This window comes from Aethalodelphis obliquidens, unplaced genomic scaffold (assembly GCF_003676395.1).
Source record: "Aethalodelphis obliquidens isolate GAN/ISIS:26980383/991018 unplaced genomic scaffold, ASM367639v1 scaffold11, whole genome shotgun sequence".
In the NCBI taxonomy this organism is placed as follows: Eukaryota; Metazoa; Chordata; class Mammalia; order Artiodactyla; family Delphinidae; genus Aethalodelphis; species Aethalodelphis obliquidens.
In genome coordinates this window covers 40,493,677-40,514,146 of record NW_020837955.1, presented here as the reverse complement: position 1 = coordinate 40,514,146, position 20,470 = coordinate 40,493,677, and the positions used below count along the sequence as shown (strand labels likewise).

Below are 20,470 nucleotides of genomic sequence, written 5' to 3'. Positions count from 1 at the left end.
CTCAAGGCAGCTTCCTGGAGTGGGATGAGAAGACGAAAATAGGAGCACAGACACAGCTCCGGAAAGCACGGCTGTGAAATAAAGGCACACTGGGGTCTAAGGATCAAAGATCACTTGGGTTTTCATTTGTTTTTTAGATAGGACAATAGAAAGAATGTTCAGAAAAATCAAAGAAAAATAATGAACCAGACACAAATAAGATTCGAGATGAAATGCAGTTACTAATCGTCTCTTCCTGTTGGGAAATCCTGTTTAACTCCAGCACCACCCATCCCCCAACGTGAACTGTCTGCTGACAACACCAGTTCTGTATGGTGAAACCAGCCCAGCCGCTGTAGGTCCCTTTAAAATGCAGTGCACGAGAGAAAAGACAGCAGAGCTCGGGAACTTTAAATATCCTGTGCTTGTTTTTAGAATTTTACACTTTAGGACTTCCAAAGTTAATGATACCTAAAAGCAAGTTTTGCATTAATGTTTCCTGAGTTTTCTGAATATAAGGAAAAAATAAGCAGGCAACATCGGAATCGTTCCCGAACGTATGCAGAGACTTGCTTAGAAGACTTTCCCAAGAAGTACACGATAAAGAAGGCATGGGGCTGGAGGCGCGAGGCAGCTCGGGGGAGGTGCAGAAACCGCACACGCCCTTCCGCTCCTCTGCCCTCCAGGGGACCGCATGTAGGAAGCTCACGCTAAGGCTTTTTCAAGCTCCATTTTGATTTAATCCCTAGAAAAGGAACTGATAGCAACTCCATTTTTCCAGATTGAGTTTTGTCCAATGACTATATGAGTATATGCATTTACTTGTTGATATCACCATTACAGTAACCAATACATAGGCAGGGGTAACGCAGACATGCTGAAGTGCTGCATATCTTCCGGACAGGGGCCAGCCGGGCTTGGATGACTATGTTGTCAGGGGTCGCCGAAGGTGAGGGAGTGAGAGCACAGCACAAGGAGGCGGCGCTGTCCCATGGGGACCAGGCAGTCTCTCCACATTGGTGCTCCTGGATGTCACGGGCCGTCACACGATTCCCTTATCTTCCCACCCAACCCTTCCTGTGACGCCAAGGGTGAACACAGGACCCCATGGAGAGGATCTCTCTGAATGCCACAGCCCCTTGAACTTGTGATGGAAGTGCTCCCAAGCCGAGACGGGCTGCCAGCGTGGAGGGGATGGGGGAGCCCAGGCATCAGAGAGCCGCCCAGGGACAAAGCCAGTCCAAGGGACATGCCACAGGAAAATGACCACGTGCAGTGAACCCAGCCTGAAAATGCAGTTGCCCAAAATGCTGACCCACTGCATACACGAACTCCACAAGCATCCCAAATCCAATGTCTTTCCTACACAATCCTGACATTCGCAAGTTACATCCGCCCCAGCAGCTCTGTTGACCTTCCACACCACAGCACAACATCCACAGTAGGGGCTACACTCCCAGCTCCCAGCACCCAAGGGGCAGGAGAGGTCCCCTGGCAAAGCTGGCTGCGTGCAGCCCCGCCTGTGTTCAGCCTCAAGGTCCCAGGCAGGACATCTCCAGGATGAGTCCTCTTTCCCTCACCCAGTGTGACCTCAACGGGGGGTGAGCCCTCGGCCACCCTGTCTGCGCTGTCATGCCTATCACTGCCACCACCGTTCTGGGGATAAGTCTAGTTTCCAAGACGTGTCAGTGGGAGAAGTAAGAGCCACGAAGAGCTGAGCAGGTAAAAACAGACCCTGACCACATGACTAAGGAAAACATGACAACGGAGGCTTAGCAAAGCCATGTCTGAAGCAAGCCTGGGAGGGACCCAACAGCGGTAGAAGGCCAAGTGGGCTTGCTAGGCCAGCGCGGGAGCAGGCGTGTGTCCACAAGCAGCCCTAGAGGATCCGGGAACACAGCTCTGGACTCAGAGCTTGCAGAAATGGCTCTGTAGGCCCTGGCAACCCATATGCCCTGGCCAAAGTCCATTCCATATGGCCTCATTTATCTGTCACGCTGGACAGGCAGGTGTGAACTTCACCGTTCTCAGAAGTAACTGAGTGTGTTGGTGTCATCTGTCAGAATTACTCCAGGGAGAGGGAAGTGATGGCCGCCCTGTCCATCTTCCCCGGGGAGGGATGCTGTCAGCCATCCTCGGCTGCCTGGTGGGAGCGCCCACCCCCCACCCAGCCCAGGGCTCTGCGATCGCTCTGTGCATTTGTTACCCAGCCTCCTCTGAGGCTTCGGACACCAAACTTTTGGACACTTCACTACCATTTTGTCACGTTTAGAGACATTTCATTCTCCTAGCCTGAGAACATAAAAAACCCATTTGTTATAATCCTTCAGATGAACCCATAGTATTTACACGTGGGATGTTTTCAACATCCATAGGACAACTGTAGCTCTAACGCCATAACCCACCCCATCTCTGGCTGGTCACGATAAAGGCGGGTCATGGGGATAAGGCTACTTCATCGAGAGGATGAAACAAGACAACACGAGCAGGACTTTGTGAGGGTCCAACGTTCCTGTGTGGAGGACCACACCTCCGGCCCCAGGACAGGGCCCCATCCCCGACCACACGCCCATCACGGGACCAGGTCACCAGGCAGAGCAGCCTCTTGCCTGGGCTTTTCTTACAGGCACAAGGACCACCCCAGGCATCTCACGCAGGCCTCCAGAGACAGAGGGACACAGGGCAGCAGCGCCTTCAGAAATACGTCCCAGGTCCCCACAGGAAGAATGGCAACGCCCCAGAGTCCTGCAGCGGCCGCAGGGACCAAAGCTGGAAGCAGCCCAAGCTGACACACCCACCTTCTTGGTGAGCCGTGATCAGCAGGCCCCAGCTCTGGGACCTGGGGACAGGCAGGCCTCAGGTGCCAGCTCTGGGACTGCTGGAAATTACGACTAGCTCTGTGACCTGTTTCTCCTTCCTGGGACACAGTCTCCGTGAGAGCAGAGGTCTTGTTCTCATCCATGGGAGTAGCCCTCACACATACACTAAGACCTGACAGTGAAAGTGTGTGTGTCCATGTGTGCACACGTGTGTGCAGTGACTTCAAGCACGTGTGCAACCGTGTGTGTGTGTGCATGCATGCATGCATGCATGTGCTCGTGTGGAGAAGCGCGCTCTTCCCAGCAGGACAGCTGCTGCATAGGACTTTCGTCCATAGGACTTTTTGTCCTTTTTCATGCGTAAACCTAGCACTTTGCTCCTATCAGTCGAGGAAGGACCTGCAGCCGAGGGCTGCCCCGTCGCATCCCAGGAAGACGCCAGAGGGACAAAGCAACCATAGCAAGATCGCTCCTGCCTTTCTGGTGGCTCAGTTTCACTGGATGGTGTCCAAGCCGATCCGGACAGCAGTGTTCAGGCGCACGGGCACACACGTGTGTGAGCGTGTGTGTGCTCACACCCGCACGTGAGCAGTGGTCTGGGGTCACTGTGATTACAGGTGCAGGGTTATCACAGGAGACTCTGCAGTGAGAAGCAGGTCCACCTCCTGGTGCCGTCCCAGCCACCCAGCAGCCCCCAACCAAAGCAAAACAAACCTCACTCTACAAAGGACGTCCCCACTCTGCATTTCAGCTCCTTCAAGTTTGTTTTTCAAGAAGTAGTGGGACACAAGTTTGGAATAACACTAAAGATCCCGAAATTTTATTGTAAGTCAAGACAAAAAATTAAGAGCACAGAGGAACCTACTACCCCCCCACACACACACTCTCACACCACACACACTCACACACTCTCACACCCCACACTCACACACACCACACACACCATACACATTCACACAAACACCACACTCACTCACACCACACACACACACACATACCACACACCACACACACTCACACCACACACTCACACTTACACACACACACTCACGCCTGCAATGAGCTGTTTTAAAGCATCCAAGGAAGAGGAATCTCCTGTCATATTCTGAGTGTCCCAACTCAGCATCCTGAATACCCTTCTCCATGAACAGAATGTCACTTCTCTAGCGTGATTTGTGCCAATTGTCCCATTTTGTTCAAAACAGATGGCCCAGGAAGCTGACGATCCCCCCACTCAAGGAAAAACAGAGAAAAGAAAAAAAAAGAGAGAAAGAAAAACAATCAAACAAACCCTTATATTTTAAAAAGAAAACACATTTCAAATAAACTACCCATAGATAAACACATGGAAAACAGCTGCAACAAATACCTGACTGCAAGTCCAGGAACCTGGGTCTATTCGATTTTGTTTGTTGGCTTTTTAATTGGAGTAGAGCTGATTTACAATGATGTGTTAGTTTCCGGTATACAGCACAGTGATTCAGTTATACACATATCTAACCTTTTTCAGATTGCTTTCCATTATAGGTTATTACAAGATATTGCTTATCACAAGGTCCTTGCTGTTTACCTATTTTATACATAGTAGTGTACTTTTGTTAATCCCAAGACTCACAGACATAGAAAACAAACTTATGGTTGCCAAAGGGGAAGGAGAGGGGAGGGACAAATTGGGAGTTTGGGACTAACAGTCTTTTTGATTTTGGAACAGCCTTCTGGCCTCACTAAAGTTCAGTTTACCCGTGCACACAGGAAATCATAAAATCCACCTTGCTCACTCTTTGCCTTGGATCTCAGGCGAGCGACTTAAATTCTCTAAAATCCTTAATTGTCCTTCTTTGCAAAATAGGCCTGATATTGTTAACCCCTCGGGTTTACTGTGAGAATTAGATGATATAATGTGTGTGTCTGGCAAGTAGTAAGCATTCAGTAACTAGCAGCTGTCAGTAACAGTCACAGAAATAATACTATTATGCAAAGTCAGCCTTTTCAACAAAGTACACACAGAAAACTAATGCCTTAGAGTTTGCTGTCCAGTAGGGTAGCCAGTGAACCCCTGAAATGTAGCTAGTAGCTGAGGAGTGGAATTTTCCATTTCAGTTCATTTTATGCACTATTTTAACTTAAATGGAAAGAAAAGACATCTGATTCAGTTATTGTTAACCACTGTTTGGAACAACGGGAACAACTTGGGTATGTAGGTCTACTTTTCACTGGTAAATTATATTAAATGTTAAGATCAAGCATCTGTGATGAAAATGCAGCATCCAAATTGAGATGGGGATAAATGTGAAAACCACACGGGATTTCAGAGACTTCGTATGAATCAAGAATGTAAAACATGCCAGTTGCCCTATTTAGATCAAAGTCATGTTGACATGATATTTCAGATAAAATATATTATTAAAATTAATTTCACCAACTGCTTTGTACTTTTTTTTCTTACTGCCGACTGTATAAAATTATCAATTACATACGTAGCTGGCATTCTAACTCGGTTGGACAGCGCAGTCTCGGAGTATGCTGGGAAGGAGATGTTACAGACCTCTTGTGCGGTTTCTCATTTTAATAAACCAGTGTTCATCTTTGGAAGGAGAATCAAGGCCACAGCTTCCTCCTGTCAGATCCTCTTCACACGTACAGGACTGCAGGCCTCATCAGTGCCTGGTAGTCTGAGTCAAGGCACAGGCCTGACCCCACAAGGAAGTGAAAACCAGCCAGCACGGTTGTCCTGGTTTTCACTGCCATGCACAGAAGGGAATGCTGACAGCCCGGAGCAGGCAGCCCGTGGGCTCAGACTCCACGCAAATCAGCCGTGGGGATCAGAGGTCCTGCAACACACCAGCCAGCCTTCCGCACCCCCTTTCCCAGTGTGATCCACTATGATTACAGACAGCAATGATTGCACATCTGTTCATCCTCAGCTGTGCAGGCTGAAGCCATTATGATTAATGCTCTGGTAATGGGCACAGAGTAAAAAATATTAATCTTTATAAAAGGTATTCAACAGGCATCATCAGCTTATAAATGTCCAAGCAGAATATCCGTCTATAACTCCATTACAGCTCTACATCAAAGCAAGATGCAAATACAAGAATGAATCTGTCCATTTAAAACTTTCATTTTATGAACACTAAATAATGTGCTTCTTAGTTTTTAGTTTGGTCACATTCAACAAATGATCCATAAAGTGCATTTAATAACCTTGAGCCTGTTACACAGAACTGAGACCCAGATGAACGCTTTCAATGCGAGTTAAACGGTAAGAGCCCCGCAAATGGGGGAGGTTTGCTATTCATCTTATACAGTCGTCTTACTTTTCAACGATCTAAGAACTCGGCAGCCACATGATTCGATTTGTTCAAATAATTCTCTCCTTCCATGCAAATCTTTAAACACCAGAAATAAAGAAAACAGAGCCAGCAATGGAAGGGATCACGGGAGCAATCTACTCGTGTCCAACTTTTACAGATGTGGGAGCCAGGAGCCAGAATACAGGGACCAGGCAGCAGCTGCGCCAGAGTCAGATGACTGATCCTGAAGCCAGAGCTCCTCTGACCCACGCATGTGCACGTGTGTGTAAACATGTATGACTCAGGTATCTTTACAGGTCTAATGCAGATTAAACTTTTCCAAGAATTACTTTAATTCACTTTAAGTAAGCTGTGATCATGAGCAGAACCAGGAGGATAAATTCACATCAAGTAACCCTAAGTATGTCAGTTCTCCTTTCTGAACTTCAGTTTCTTTGTCTGTAAAATGGAGTAAATACAACTGCCCTGCACTGTGTTTCGATTCCTACCTATGGGTAGTACCTCTGTTAAGTTCTGGTAAGAAGATTCTCAGCACCACTTCGCTGAGTGCTGAAATGATCAGAAATAAGATAATCTGCCCGTTAGCTTTGTGGTACCCAATGTCACAAAATTTTAATTGAGAGAGTGACAGAGCAATTAAAAGTATGCTGAAAATTGGAAGTGAACATGGCAAGATACAGATTGTGGAACAACAGGAAAAAGAAGCTGGTCAAAGACACATCTTCTGGATGAAGCCACTGGGCCTCGTAAAAAGTGTGTCATCTTTTGAAAGACGGGAGTGGGGCAGCAGATAGTTTGTATCCTGTAGTTTGGAGAAGTATAATCATAGAGGTGAACCAGCCACTGGTATCATAATAATAAATTCTTTGTCAGAAAAAAGAAATGGAAGAAGAACCAATGGAGAAAAATCTAAAATGAGTCCCATTTAAAAGCAGATGAAAATATTAGAAAGACTCAAACAAAATGCCAGGGAACATAGTGTGGAAAGTACTGGTCAGACCAGGAATCTATCCTCTGGATGGAAATGCGTTTAAGGAGGTGGCTTGGTACATCTGAGAGGAATTCGATAGGTCTGCCTATCCTTGGGCAGAATCTTACCACGTGGAGGATGAGAAAACAGAGAGAAAAACAGAGCTGGGGAGTTCGTGTGCATGCTTTTACCCAAGAGCGTGGCGCTAACCAAGAACACAGGTTTTGGCCAGTGTGGCCCAGCACACACTCCTCTACTGCTTGCCCCCATACTGAGCTCTACAGTTAAAAAAAACAACGTCAAAATCATATGGTCTGTCCGCTCCATCTTGAGGGAAGGACTGTGCCCTCAGGGAGGAGTTCACGCAACAGAAAAAAGTAGGGTCTAGAAGGAGAACGTAGGAGACTGCAGGCTGACCTGGGGCTTCTCCAACTGTCCCAGGCAAGTTTCTGTACGCAACACGGTGCACATACAGAGCTAAGCTTGGGGCCGGGAAGGAACCATGAACTGGGGAGACTCAGAGACCTGCCGTCCCAGTGCCAATGTGAGCATGAGTGGGTATGGGACAACCAAGGCAGCCTCTTCTAAGACTGCTCTCATGTCCCCAATATCAAGGGACAGGAGTCCACTCAGAGGTGGGTGCAGAACAGAGAGCCTATGATAAAGGCTAACCTATGATAAAGGTTAGACCAACTACACCCTGAGGAACTTAGCACTGCCAATATGATCACACAGAAAGAGAAGAGAAAAGGCTATGAAAACTCCATAAGCACATGAACACAACACTACATGGTTTATTTATGTTTAATCTATTTATGTGTTTATTTATTCACATACTTTATCGTGTTCCATATGGCACTTGAATTGAATTCAGTTTTCAGAATGCATAACTCTTATGCTGGATGTGAAGCAGCTTATGAAAAGAGTAGGGGGTGGATTTGTAACAAGACAACTCCCTAATCAGCACCACGGTGGTGGACAGCTCCCTGCCTGGGATTTTACTTGCAGACTAGGACTTGCTACTTAACTCCTGGGTCATTATCTGTAAATTAAGAAAATTACTCTTTTCCAATTATGCATTTTTAAACTGATGGCTCTGAAGCCATTCTCAGAGGAATCAAACTTGCTAACCAACAGTCCTGAGCACATGGTAGGTACTCAACAAATTACAATGGAATTGGAATGGATATAATTAAGAAACTGAAATTGAGTTCACCCTCCTAGATTCATTAGGCCATTTCTAAAAAGGCTGCACTGTTTTAACAAATGATCTTTTCAAAAACACATATAATGAAAGCTACAGAGTGATATACAGAATGAGGGATGAAACAAGGTACAGTACTTTACAGATAAAGATTAAAATTTTCTCAGGGCATAAAAAAAAGAGGAGAAAACTGTATTCATACTCCATCATTACTTAAAGAATTAAGCAACTTTGGGGTTCACCGCTGGTAACATTCATTAGAAGTCCTCAGCACAACTCTCTAACTAAAGTATTCCAGAATGCTATACGAGTGGTACATTAAGTAATTACGGCATATGAGGGTCCCAACCCCAATTTTTCTTTCTGTGAAAAGCATCCATCAAGTTAACAAAAACTACTACAGAGAACTTCTGGGTTTAAGAACCCTTTTAGTAAGAGAAATACCTCTGCATTCTCCACAGTGGAGAAGCTCAGGAGATTTTATTTTGATTTATTCATCGATCCAAAGCACTAAGAAGGTATATTTTACTATAGGTCTGTATTAAACACACAGCTTTTCTTTCTACGATTTAAAGCACAACAAATTGATTGACAGGGTAATTATTTTAGAGATATAAAATCTTGGATCGAATCACAGTGAAAACGGTCGAGAAATCTGACTTTGCTAATTCCTACTAGCTAGCCCCAATAGGCATCTGGGCCTTTGCCCTCAGATTTTAAAGAGCTGCTGTAACTAATGTTTCCACCATTAAAAAGGAGAATTTTACTCTGCTTGACAACTGGAAGAATCATTCACCTTGAAAATAAGAATGAGGAAAATTATTTGAGCTCTCCAGGCCTACATTTTTAAGAAGCTCTGTATTGTTCAAAAATGGAACACAGGGCTTCCCTGGTGGTGCAGTGGTTGAGAGTCCGCCTGCCGATGCAGGGGACGTGGGTTCGTGCCCCGGTCCGGGAAGATCCCACATGCTGCGGAGCGGCTGGGCCCGTGAGCCATGGCCGCTTGGCCTGCACGTCCAGAGCCTGTGCTCCGCAACGGGAGAGGCCACAACAGTGAGAGGCCTGCGTACTGCAAAAAAAAAAAAAAAGGAACACAAATGGTTCTCATGAACCTAGGGGCAGGACAGGAATAAAGACACAGACGTAGAGAATGAACTTGAGGACACGGGGAGGGGGAAGGGTAAGTTGGGACAAAGTGAGAGAATGGCACTGACATATATACACTACCAAATGTAAAACAGATAGCTAGTGGGAAGCAGCTGCATAGCACAGGGAGATCAGCTCCATGCTTTGGGACCACCTAGAGGGATGGGATAAGGAGGCTGGGAGGGAACCATAAGAGGGAGGGGATATGGGGATATACATATGCAAATAGCTGATTCACTTTGTTATACAGCAGAAACTAACACAACATTGTAGAGCAGTTATATTCCAATAAAGATGTTAAAGGAAAAAAGAAAAACGATGGAACACAAATGAAGTTTTATGAGGTTGATGAACACTGTGTAAAAGGAGCCTACTTGTTATACTGAAGGAAAGAGCTACAGGAATGGCCCGAGAATGAAGGAATGGCACATTTTCCATTCCTACTCACTGCTAGATTCCAAACATCAGAGGAAAAATAAAAAACAAGGTGGCCCCAATGAACAGTAAGCTTAAACCAAAGTAATCCACCAAGAGTATTAAACAAAACTACTATCAAGACTACAAAGGGATTGTCTTATCACTAAATCTTCAAATCTTTATTCTCCAAATCTTACACTATTCTGCAAAAACAAACTTATGACACAAGGTAAGTAGACAGTAAGCTCTAAAGGAAATCTGTCAATTGCTTTGGTCACTTTGAATATGAGAATACGGAAAGGCTAGATCTTGAAAGGCAAGGGAATTCAGCGTTAACTGGAATGAGCTTTCCCAAGGTCTCAGGTTAAGGACTGCAGCAGAAAGCAGCCCATGTGGGTAAGAGCACAACACCCATCTCAGCTGAAAGGCTTCTTGCAAGGATGTCCAATGCTCCTGACTAATTTAAAAGTTAATGGTATCTAAGGTTGATTTCTTTTATTCCAATTCCTATAACATTAATGTAAAATATCTGTGTGGGCATAAATCCCAAACCTTGGTGTCCTAGTGTCTATTTTAATTTAATTATATTGAAAATTTTCATTTCTATAATAGGATTTAAGCTTTAATTTTCACAGCTTTTGTTAGATAGGTGGGCAACAATATAATCACATGGGAACAAAGCTACAAATGTACAAATTAGGAAGCTCTGACCTTTCTGTCTCTTCGTAACTTGCTTTGAAAATCTGCTCACTCCACGCTGCAGATTACATGCAAGAGTCATCTTTTTTGTGAAGCACATAATCTATTTAACCAGCTTTCAAGTAGTCAAGTCACATCTCCAAACAGTGCTTGGAGCCATTACCGCCCATTCATTGGCTGTCCGCACGCAGCATGATAATGAGCCCAAGTCCTTCACCTCAGCTGGAGAGGAGGAGCCAGAACAGCCAAGGTGGGTTCCCGGCTCCAACGTGGGGATCCACCCTCTGCACATCCTCCATTTCCTGAACCAATGCCAGTTACTCTGACTACAAACTTACATTTGAAAAGACAACCTCATGAAATGCTGTGAAGGCTGGGATTTGCTCCAAATATCTGGGGCAGGGGGAGGGATGGACTGGGAGTTTGGGATTAGTGGATGCAAGCTATGATATAAAGCATGGATAAACGACGAGTCCCACCGTGTAGGACAGGGAACTATACTCAAAATCCTGTGATAAACCATAATAGAAAAGAATATGAAAAAGAATGCAGGGGCTTCCCTGGTGGCGCAGTAGTTGAGAATCCGCCTGCCAAATGCAGGGGACACGGGTTCGAGCCCTGGTCTGGGAAGACCCCACATGCCGCGGAGCAACTGGGCCCGTGCGCCACAACTACTGAGCCTGCGCGTCTGGAGCCTGTGCTCTGCAACAAGAGAGGCCGCGATAGTGAGAGGCCCGTGCATCGCGATGAAGACTGGCCCCCGCTTGCCACAACTAGAGAAAGCCCTCGCACAGAAACGAAGACCCAACACAGCAAAAATTAATTAATTAATAAACTCCTACCCCCAACATCTTCTTTAAAAAAAAAAAAAGAATGTATATGTGTGTGTGTGTGTTTAAGTGAATCACTTTGCTGTACAGCAGAAACTAACACAACCGTGTAAAGCAACTATACTTCAATAAAATAAATTTTTAAAAAATATCTGGGGCAGGGGGAGGAATGGACTGGGAGTTTGGAATTAGCAGATGCAAACTATGACATACAGGATGAATAACCAACAAGGTCCCACTGTGTAGGACAGGGAACTATATTCAATATCCTGTGATAAACCATAATGGAAAAGAATATGAAAAAGAATATATATATATACACATATATACACACACACATATATGTGTATGTATAAGTGAATCACTTTGCTGTACAGCAGAAACTAACACAACCGTGTAAAGCAACTATACTTCAATAAAATAAATGTAAAGAAAAATATCCGGGGGAGGAGCATCGAGATAAAAACAAGACCATGACTTGATAGGTTCTGAAGCCCAGCGAGGCGTTCATTACACTCTTCTCCTCATTTTCCTGTATGTTTAAAATTTTCCGTAATTTTAACAAAGAGCTATCTTGAGTCCAGAGGTAGAGTTGAGCTGTCCCCTCTGCCACTTCATCTTTCCACAAAACAGAGGAATAATAAAATCAGAGGCAAAAAGAAGACAATCTTAAAAAAAAAAAAAAAAAAGTCCCATAACATTGTAAAGCAACTATACCCCAATAAAAACTTAACATAGATAGATAGATAGATGAGGGCTTCCCGTGGCCCCTGGCACACAGTAAGAGCTCAGCACTATTTAACTATTATAATTATCATCTCCATGCAGACCTCAGCACAGTGGATGGGATACCAGAGACTCCAAAGCAGTTGCCTGGGAGGCCAGAGATGGTTTCCTGGGTAGATGCAATCATATTAAAAAAAAAAAAGAGAAGAAGACAATCTTAATTTTATAAAACTGCTCACAGATGACCCTCTGTATCTTAACTCTCTCACTTATCTCTTTCTGTTACTCCTCCTCAAAGACACCTCCTTCCTGCTCCATGATCCATCCATTCAGAGCCCAGACGGGGAGAGACAGCCAGCTTCCCCGTGTGAACACAAGACCTCTCCTCCCTCAGATCAAGGGAACTACATATGCATGTCACGCTTCCTTCTCTGCAATGCTCGCTGGGGAAAGAAGTGCTGCATTTGAACATGAGATAAATATGCACTGTGAGCCAGGCACTGTTCTAGGCACCAGCGATGGAGGAACAGCAAGAAGAACAAGAAGGCCATGCTCCAAGGCCTCTCATTTTAAGGAAGGACCAGAGAAAACAAGCAAGCCAAGAAGTAAAACCGGGCAACGATTGCACGCTGTGGGGAGTGGCAGAAGGAGCCCAGGGGCAGTGTGTCTGGGGACATTTTATTTATGCAGGGTGATCAGAGCACCTCTCGGGGGAAGCTCGCTATGTAATCCCTTCCAGTATTTGGTCCAGGTCTATTTTCTTTTGCCCCATATTTGACATGATAGCCCCGCACCCCGCCACGAGGGCAGGGTCTCACCGGCCATTCTTCTAATGAATCCTCAACAAAAATGAAAAGACATGGCTAACATTTCTTGAATGTTCACGAAACACTCAGGGTAAATCTCAGTACCACATATGTATTAATCTTCAAGATACGTAACGGAGGCAAGAAGAAAAGGGCAGCTGGAGAAATTGAAGCCTGGAGGGTAACTCACCCGAGGTCACTGAGTTAGCAGGTAATAGAGGCAGGATCTGAACCCAGGCAATGTGATCACAGAGCCCACACACACTCGCAATCCTCTCGTGAGCTGCCTGCCCTCATCCCAGCAAGGGCTTCAGACATGCGTAGTTCTTTATTAATGAGGCAGTAAAATCATTTACAGGAGAAATGATGCAAACCAGTCATTCATTTTATTTTTTAAGCAAAGCAAAGGGAGAGAGACATGTCCTCAGAGAAAAGGCTAATGTGACTGGCAACCAACCATGCACTCTGAGTCGCTGGACACCTGCCGAGGGGCTGGACCACTGGCATGGTCAGTAATCTACTGTGGCAGACGTGCAGGAGGGCCAGGTCCACACACATCTTCTGAACAGGCTTCTTAAATTCGGGGGCAGGGGGTGTTCTACATTTTGAGCTCTCTTTCCCCAGTACAGAAGCCAGAACTCGAATCCACAGCCCCCCTTGCAGCTACAACTATGTACCAGGTTCTGCCAAGGAGGCATGACTTCTTAGGATGGCAACTGGAAATGAGCAGCGGGAGGACAGCTCTGTAAAGAACTCTCATTTCCTTCGGACCAGGGTGGAGGCTGCAGAGGCAGCGGGAGTTGCAAGGTCCCGATTCAGAAGGAACCTTACAGCTGGCACGGCTGGGAACAGATGGCAGTGACAGCAGCTGTGGTGTCCACACTAGCTGGGGCCAAACACAATCCGATTTGCCAAAAGACACATCTCCTGTTGTAGCCTAACAAACCCAGCAGGATGCACCCTCAGTCTTCTGGTCCTTAAAGAGGACAGAAGAGGAGCCAGGCTGAGCCAACCAGGGCCCTTGGTCTGCTGGGACCCAAACCTGCCACGGGAAGGCTTTCCTGCAGAGGAGCAATGGCAGCTTCAGAATTCACTGCCAGCCTCACTGCACCCAGATCAGCTTCCCACTTCCATCAAAGTAAGACTCTCAAAACGACGCAGTAACTTTGATATTGGAGGGAGATAGAAAGAAACATTTCAGAGCAAAGCAACAAAGTGAGTCTCTTCTATGAGTGAAGCAACACACATGCTGATGAGCAAAGACGTGCCCTGGAGCCCAACAGAGGAACCGGAGGAGCCAGACAGGGATGCGCTCTGACCACATCCCCCAGAGAACACTGACAACGGTCTAGCACACCCAGTAGCTTGTGCAGCTAAACCTAGTTGTAGCACATTCCAGAAATCTAGACACGAAGGGAGCTAGTTTGACCGATTCCACTTGGATCAGGAAAGAGGACACGGACAACTGCATTTTTTTACAAATTAACAAGAAATGGAACGAGGCAAGAAAATCACAGCCATCATATCTCACCAGAAAATGGTTTGGCTTTAAATATTGATACCAAATGTGGCACAGAATATTTTGCACAAGTAATGACATCTTCGTAAGAACAGACCAACTGGATGATTTCCAGTGATAAACCTTTCCTGACAAGGAGGTAAGATGGCTCTGGGTAACTTTGAAGAAGCAGGGAGCCTAAAGATGAGAAAAATCTGGGCTGTCCTTGCTGTCTTCACCCAGAAACATTCTTAAAACTCAAGCCTGTAAGCGCGGCCATTTTCACATTGGACAACGCATCCTGAAATGCTTCCACGCAGCCAGTGAGCGTCCGGAAGTACATTTGCACTGAAGATTATGGCTTAGACAATGTCGACTGATTGGACAATTCTAGAACTGCTTGTAAGACATGAAGCTTCAGGCTAATTTTGGCTCACTTTGCCCGTGATAATTGTGGACTCATATATTTCCTACAATCTCCTTTACTACGTTGGGTGCAACTGACTATTAAGATTAAATTCCTACCTTTGCAGTATCTAGAAAGATACTAAGTTAATAATTCCAAAATGTTACACATCCTGACAAGACCCCGTCAAACAAAGCTAAATATTTATTTGCATGCTGCATTATTTCCAAAACAAGACTTAAGGCAGTCTATGATAAAAGACTTACAGAACAGGAGTGAAAATAGAAATGGAGCACAGTAAAGAGAATCACAACTGCCAAATACAACGGCTGATATAATTTGCAAAAATAAATACTAAGTTTGCCTTCAAGCTATCTACTAGCTAAAGAAATAAAGTGTCCATAGAAGAAAACATTTCCTTGAAATACACTCCTTAAGAAGATCTATTTTAAAGATTTTTGGTTGAACCATTTAAGCCTTAGGTCCTTATGCAAAGGACGTGGAACAAAGTTTTGCAACAGAAATTTTGAAATGTACGTAATATGTCCTCAAGAAGGTCATCCCTGTACCAACACTCAATAAAAGCCAAGCACAGTCAATCCGTGATAACTGTTATTTTTTTGATAACTGTTAGCTCAGTGAAGGCACTGGTGGTGGCAGCGATGGTGATGGTGATGGTGGTGGTCGTGGTGGTGTGTGTTTTTGCGTGTCTTGGGGTTGGATGGTTGGAAGGAGAGATATTAGTAAGCTACCTAATAAGACCCAGATATAAAACTTTCAGGGGACTTCACCTACTGTGGTATAAAGTTTAGTCAATATGGAAAGAAACAACGAAGCAGCATCTCCACCTATCGCCTCATGCCTCCCTGGAGTCTCACAAAGTCCCAAGCTTTAGAAGACACCTGAAGAATAAGCAATTCAATATCCAGCCTTCCAAGAAGAGCCTGAAATACTGACAGCTGGGATTACTGGCTTAAGGCGATTCATGGGCTTTGAGCCCCAAATAACGGCGACACAGTTGACTTTCTTTTATGCAAGTGAGAAAGAGATGTCTGTTTGGAAGGGCTGCAAAAAGCTACTCCCTTCTTGGTTTGATGTGTTTTCTCCAGAAGAACACTCCCACCCAAATGAAGTCTTAACATTTCCTCTTGGCATAAGCCTTAGCTGTAAGTGCAGACTCCAGTGAATTGTATAAAGTTACATCAAGAAATAAGATTAAAAACATAGGGTCCAGTAGTCTAGATGGTACAAAGGACTAATCCAGACACACACTGAGTTCTCAACCGGGACATCTCAGGACTGAGCTGCTCCAGCCCTGAAACAACACCACACGTCAGGACAAAAGAAAATGAACAAAACAGCCAAACGTCCAGACACAAATGGAATAGAATAAATGTATGCCTCTCCATCAGAACGTCACTCAACAGTCTTCACATTTGTCCCCAGTAAGTGAGGAAGGTTGTGGAATTATGCAAAGGTCTTAAGCTTTCAATAAAACTTCTTGACAAGTGTAAAATATTAATCCAATCTGTCCAAACAGAAAGAAAGTGATTAATTAAAAGGGTAGGGAGATAACGTGTGGAAATGTGAGGTGTTCCTTGGGATAAATGAGTTGAGGAATCATTGAAATTCTTTTTCCTTTGAGCAGGGTTTGAAGAAACCCTGTCACAGAATGCAAAGTTCAGGCTAAGACATAACCATGACTTCTACATTTAAAGAAAATTTGAAATTTTTTGTTGCAATCATCTCAATGGAGGACAGTGATTGCCTCCCCAGGACAGATAATCGCACATCTTACAGGCTACAATGTATGCTGATTACCCTAGGGCTCTGGTGTTACACCTAAATTCCGAACTGCAAGGTTTGTGCCTTCATTCTTCAATGATCTATTACCTACAGTATATGCCAATTACCATTCTCTGGTAAGGGCTAAATCTTCCTGTCTTGTAATGGAGCTGTTTTAATTGGCTGCAACCTCCCCACTCCTTTCTTTTCTTTTTTTTTTTTTTTTTTTGGTACGCGGGCCTCCCACTGCCGCAGCCTCTCCCATCACGGAGCACAGACTCCGGACGCACAGGCTCAGCGGCCATGGCTCATGAGCCCAGCCGCTCTGCGGCATGTGGGATCCTCCCGGACCGGGGCACGAACCCGTGTCCCCTGCATCGGCAGGTGGACTCTCAACCACTGCGCCACCAGGGAAGCCCCTCCCCACTCCTTTCAACAAAGAAGAGAGAATTCAGACGGGGCGAGGTCTACAGACAATGACAAATGTGACAATTTAAGGATTCTCAGGGTTTCACTCACCATGCTGTGTGAAGAGGTCACTGTGAATTATTTCAATCAAGCAATATAGCTTCTGAATGGTCAGCAAACCCACAGGAACATTTAGGATGAAATCAGTAAACATTTTGCTATAAAAGGAAAAACACAAGTGAAAAGAGACGCTGGAAATACTGCAAAATGACCCAGTGGGATACAAGACAGTACCGAGACGCAAGTTCAGTGAACGGTCATTAGATGCCACCAGAATGTTGGAATAGGCCCACTATACAATATGGGCCGAAATCTCTTCCAAAAGAATGATGCTTTAGAATGTTATTTTTCACTTCACACCCACCAGAATGGCTATAATCCGAAAGAGAGCCAGTAACAAGTGCTGACTAGGATGTGAAGAAACTGGTACCCTCATACCATGCTGGTGGGAATGCAAGACGGGGCAGCCACTTTGGAATAATGCTTGGCAGTTCCCGAAAATGTTAAACATAGATACCATACGACCCAGCATTTCAACTTCTAGGTATATACCCAAAAGAAATGAAAATATTTATCCACACAAGACCCTGTATATGAATCATAGCAACGTTATTCATAACACTTGACAAGTGGAGAAACTCAGACGTCCATCAGCTGATGAATGGATAAACATAATGCAGCAGATCCACACAATCCACCCATAAAAGGGAATGAAATCCTGACACTAACAGACCTTGAAAACGTTACGCTAAGTGAAAAGAAGCTAGTCACAAAAGGTCACGTATATTCTACGATTCCATTTACAGGAGATGCCCAGAAAAGGTACATCTATGCACACAGTAAGTAGGTCAGTAGCTGCCTAGAGCTGGGGTGGGAGTGGGCAGTGACTCTGACTGGGCACGAGGAATCCTACTGGGGTGACAGAACTGTTCTAACAGTAGATTATGGTGATGGGGTAGAAGTCTCCTTCCTGATGTGGGAAAACAAGATGTCTTCAGCACAGGGGTCGACTGTAAAATAAAAACTGTAATGCTGAATTCTTTTAGGGGTGTATGGACGTGTGTGTTAGTGTGTGTGCACACACGCTGGCACACGAAAGATAACTAGGAAGATCCAGATCCTCGTGGAATTAACTTTGAGTTATTCTCCTCTGTGATCTCTTCTGTTTCATCAAAACATGACTCAATTTTCTAAACAGGGAAAAATACATCCATGATTTTCAATGTCATTTTTTAAAAATATCAGTAGGTAAGGTGTTGAAGAGGAACCCACGCACGCAGAGTCAAGGGCCCAAGAGCAGATGGGACCGGTCCTGGGGAAGGGAGTCTTCCCCGGATCTCCAAGCACAAGGCACAAGCACCCGTTGTGAACATGGACGTCACCCCTCTAGTGAGCAAAGGCCTGGTCCCCATGCCCCAGGAGGACAGGCCCAGAGTATGGCCATGGCCCACCCAACTGCAGCTCCCGCCTCGTCCTCTGTTTCTCCAGACCTGAGGTTCTCAAACAGCAGCATTCATTGAAAGTGTCTGGAGGCATCACTAAAACCAAATAGCTGGGCCCCGCCCCCAATTCCTAATTCAGAAGATCTGGGAAGGAACCCAGGGGCTGCGGATATCGCCATTGTCTGGACCACTGCCTGAGAGCTGGGCTGCAGGCACAGAGCACACGGAGACCCAGGAGGGCAGACCTGTTGCCCATGGGCCCATCTGTGCCTCCTTTTCTCATTTAGAACCTGCTAAACTATAACCAGTATTGCCAGTGCCTGGGAGCAAAAATAAATGTGTCCACGCAGGACACTAAATCCTCAGGCACATCAGACACGTGATGATTCGTGGGGAGAGCAGCTTCCCAAAAGCCCCTCACCCTTCACTTCCAGGGCATGAGTGACCTATGGTGGACATAAAGTATAGAAGGGTGACCGTTTTTCATTCCGCTTAACCGCCCGACGGACAGGTGGCCCTTTACTAATATTTAGGTGGACTTTTCTGGCTGGTCAAGAGGTGTCACCACCCGCAGGTAAGTTTATTGTGTCAAACGTTAAATCAAAACCCAAACAAGGAGCAGACGAGGGCTGTGCTGCGGATGTCTGGGGTCACAGAGGCCGTGCACCCACGTGCTCGAGACACCTCTTTCCCAAATGCAGTGACATCTGCACAGTAAACAACTGAGACTGAGCTTGGATGGGGACGGTGGCAAAATCCGAAGGTGAAAGGAAGGATTCGGTCCCCAGCCTGACTCCTCCATCTGAAAGCCAGTGTCCAGCTCGCCCAGAGTTTAGTTTTTGGTTTTCATTTTACTATAACCTGAGCTGACAACTTGCGGCTCCTGTCTGAGGCTCACAGCCCTTGGGCAGGAGCCCCCAGAAAGAAGCTGTATGGTAATGAGGTAGAGGAGGAGAGACACCAATATTAAAGCTCCCGAGTCAAAACGTTTAGGTGCTGAAACCCAAACCCAAACCCAAGAACCACTTATGGAATTCTAAGGTCTAAAGGATGCAAAATGCCCAATTTGTATTACGTATGCATGAGGCTATAAATAATCTTCTAAAGAAAATATTGTGACCGTTGATAGAAGACACCTTTTCCACATAAAGACATAATGAGCAAAGTGTCACAGACACCATCACTAGAACATGTTCCAGAAAGAGTCAGGGCACTGAACTATGTGGACATGAGACAACCCAAGCATCCCGTGAACTAACGCCCTCAAAAGGAGGCCAAGCGTGGCACACGGGAAGCCTTCGCCTTGGGTGCTTCCTTACCTGAGCTCTTTGGGATCAAATACCAATTTCACATCGTTGACAATGGTTGGCAAGTATTTCAGCGCTGCACCCTGCAAACCAAGAACAAAGAAGAACGTTGAGCCTAAGGCAGTTGGCAAATCTTCACACGAAGTTGTAATTACTTTGAAAAACCACACACATACCAAAAAAACAAAGATCACTTTCCTGATGAGAAGTTGATGGTTAAACACAACAAAAATTGAGGGGAAAACACAAAGCCTCTGATCCACAAACAGTGGAGATGTGTCAACATGGATATCCTGACACATAACAAAAGTGAGACGAGCAGAAGCCAACATTCAATGCTTGCTCACGAATGCCTATACTGTACCAAGCTTTTATGTGATTTTCCCCTTTACCCAAAGGAAATCCTAGCAAATGAAGACCTGTGCCCCCAGAAGAACCCCCCACCCACAAATTCACTGTAGCTCTACCACATTCAACAATGAGAATGACTGCCTTTGTTCCATTCCAGAAATGACTGCCTGTATATCTAGGTCCCTGAACTTGGAATCACTTTCTTCTTTAGTAACTTTATCTCCTATATTCACATTCTGTATCTTCCAGAAAACCCACACTTTCAGAAAATAAGAGTGATGGTAATAATGATAGATGCTAATA

At 45.3% G+C, this 20,470-nt stretch overlaps 1 protein-coding gene across 2 annotated transcripts in view; it reads right to left on the bottom strand.

Annotated features, from left to right (window-relative positions):
- DOCK1 (dedicator of cytokinesis 1) overlaps positions 1-20,470 on the bottom strand; it is a 542,215-nt gene that overhangs the window by 330,475 nt on the left and 191,270 nt on the right. For both annotated transcript variants that reach the window (XM_027112936.1, XM_027112937.1), the window contains exons 24-25: positions 19,829-19,899; positions 17,119-17,225 (exon numbers count right to left, since the gene is read on the bottom strand). In XM_027112936.1, the coding sequence (XP_026968737.1) occupies positions 17,119-17,225; positions 19,829-19,899 (178 nt within the window). The remainder of the gene's footprint in view (positions 1-17,118; positions 17,226-19,828; positions 19,900-20,470) is intronic.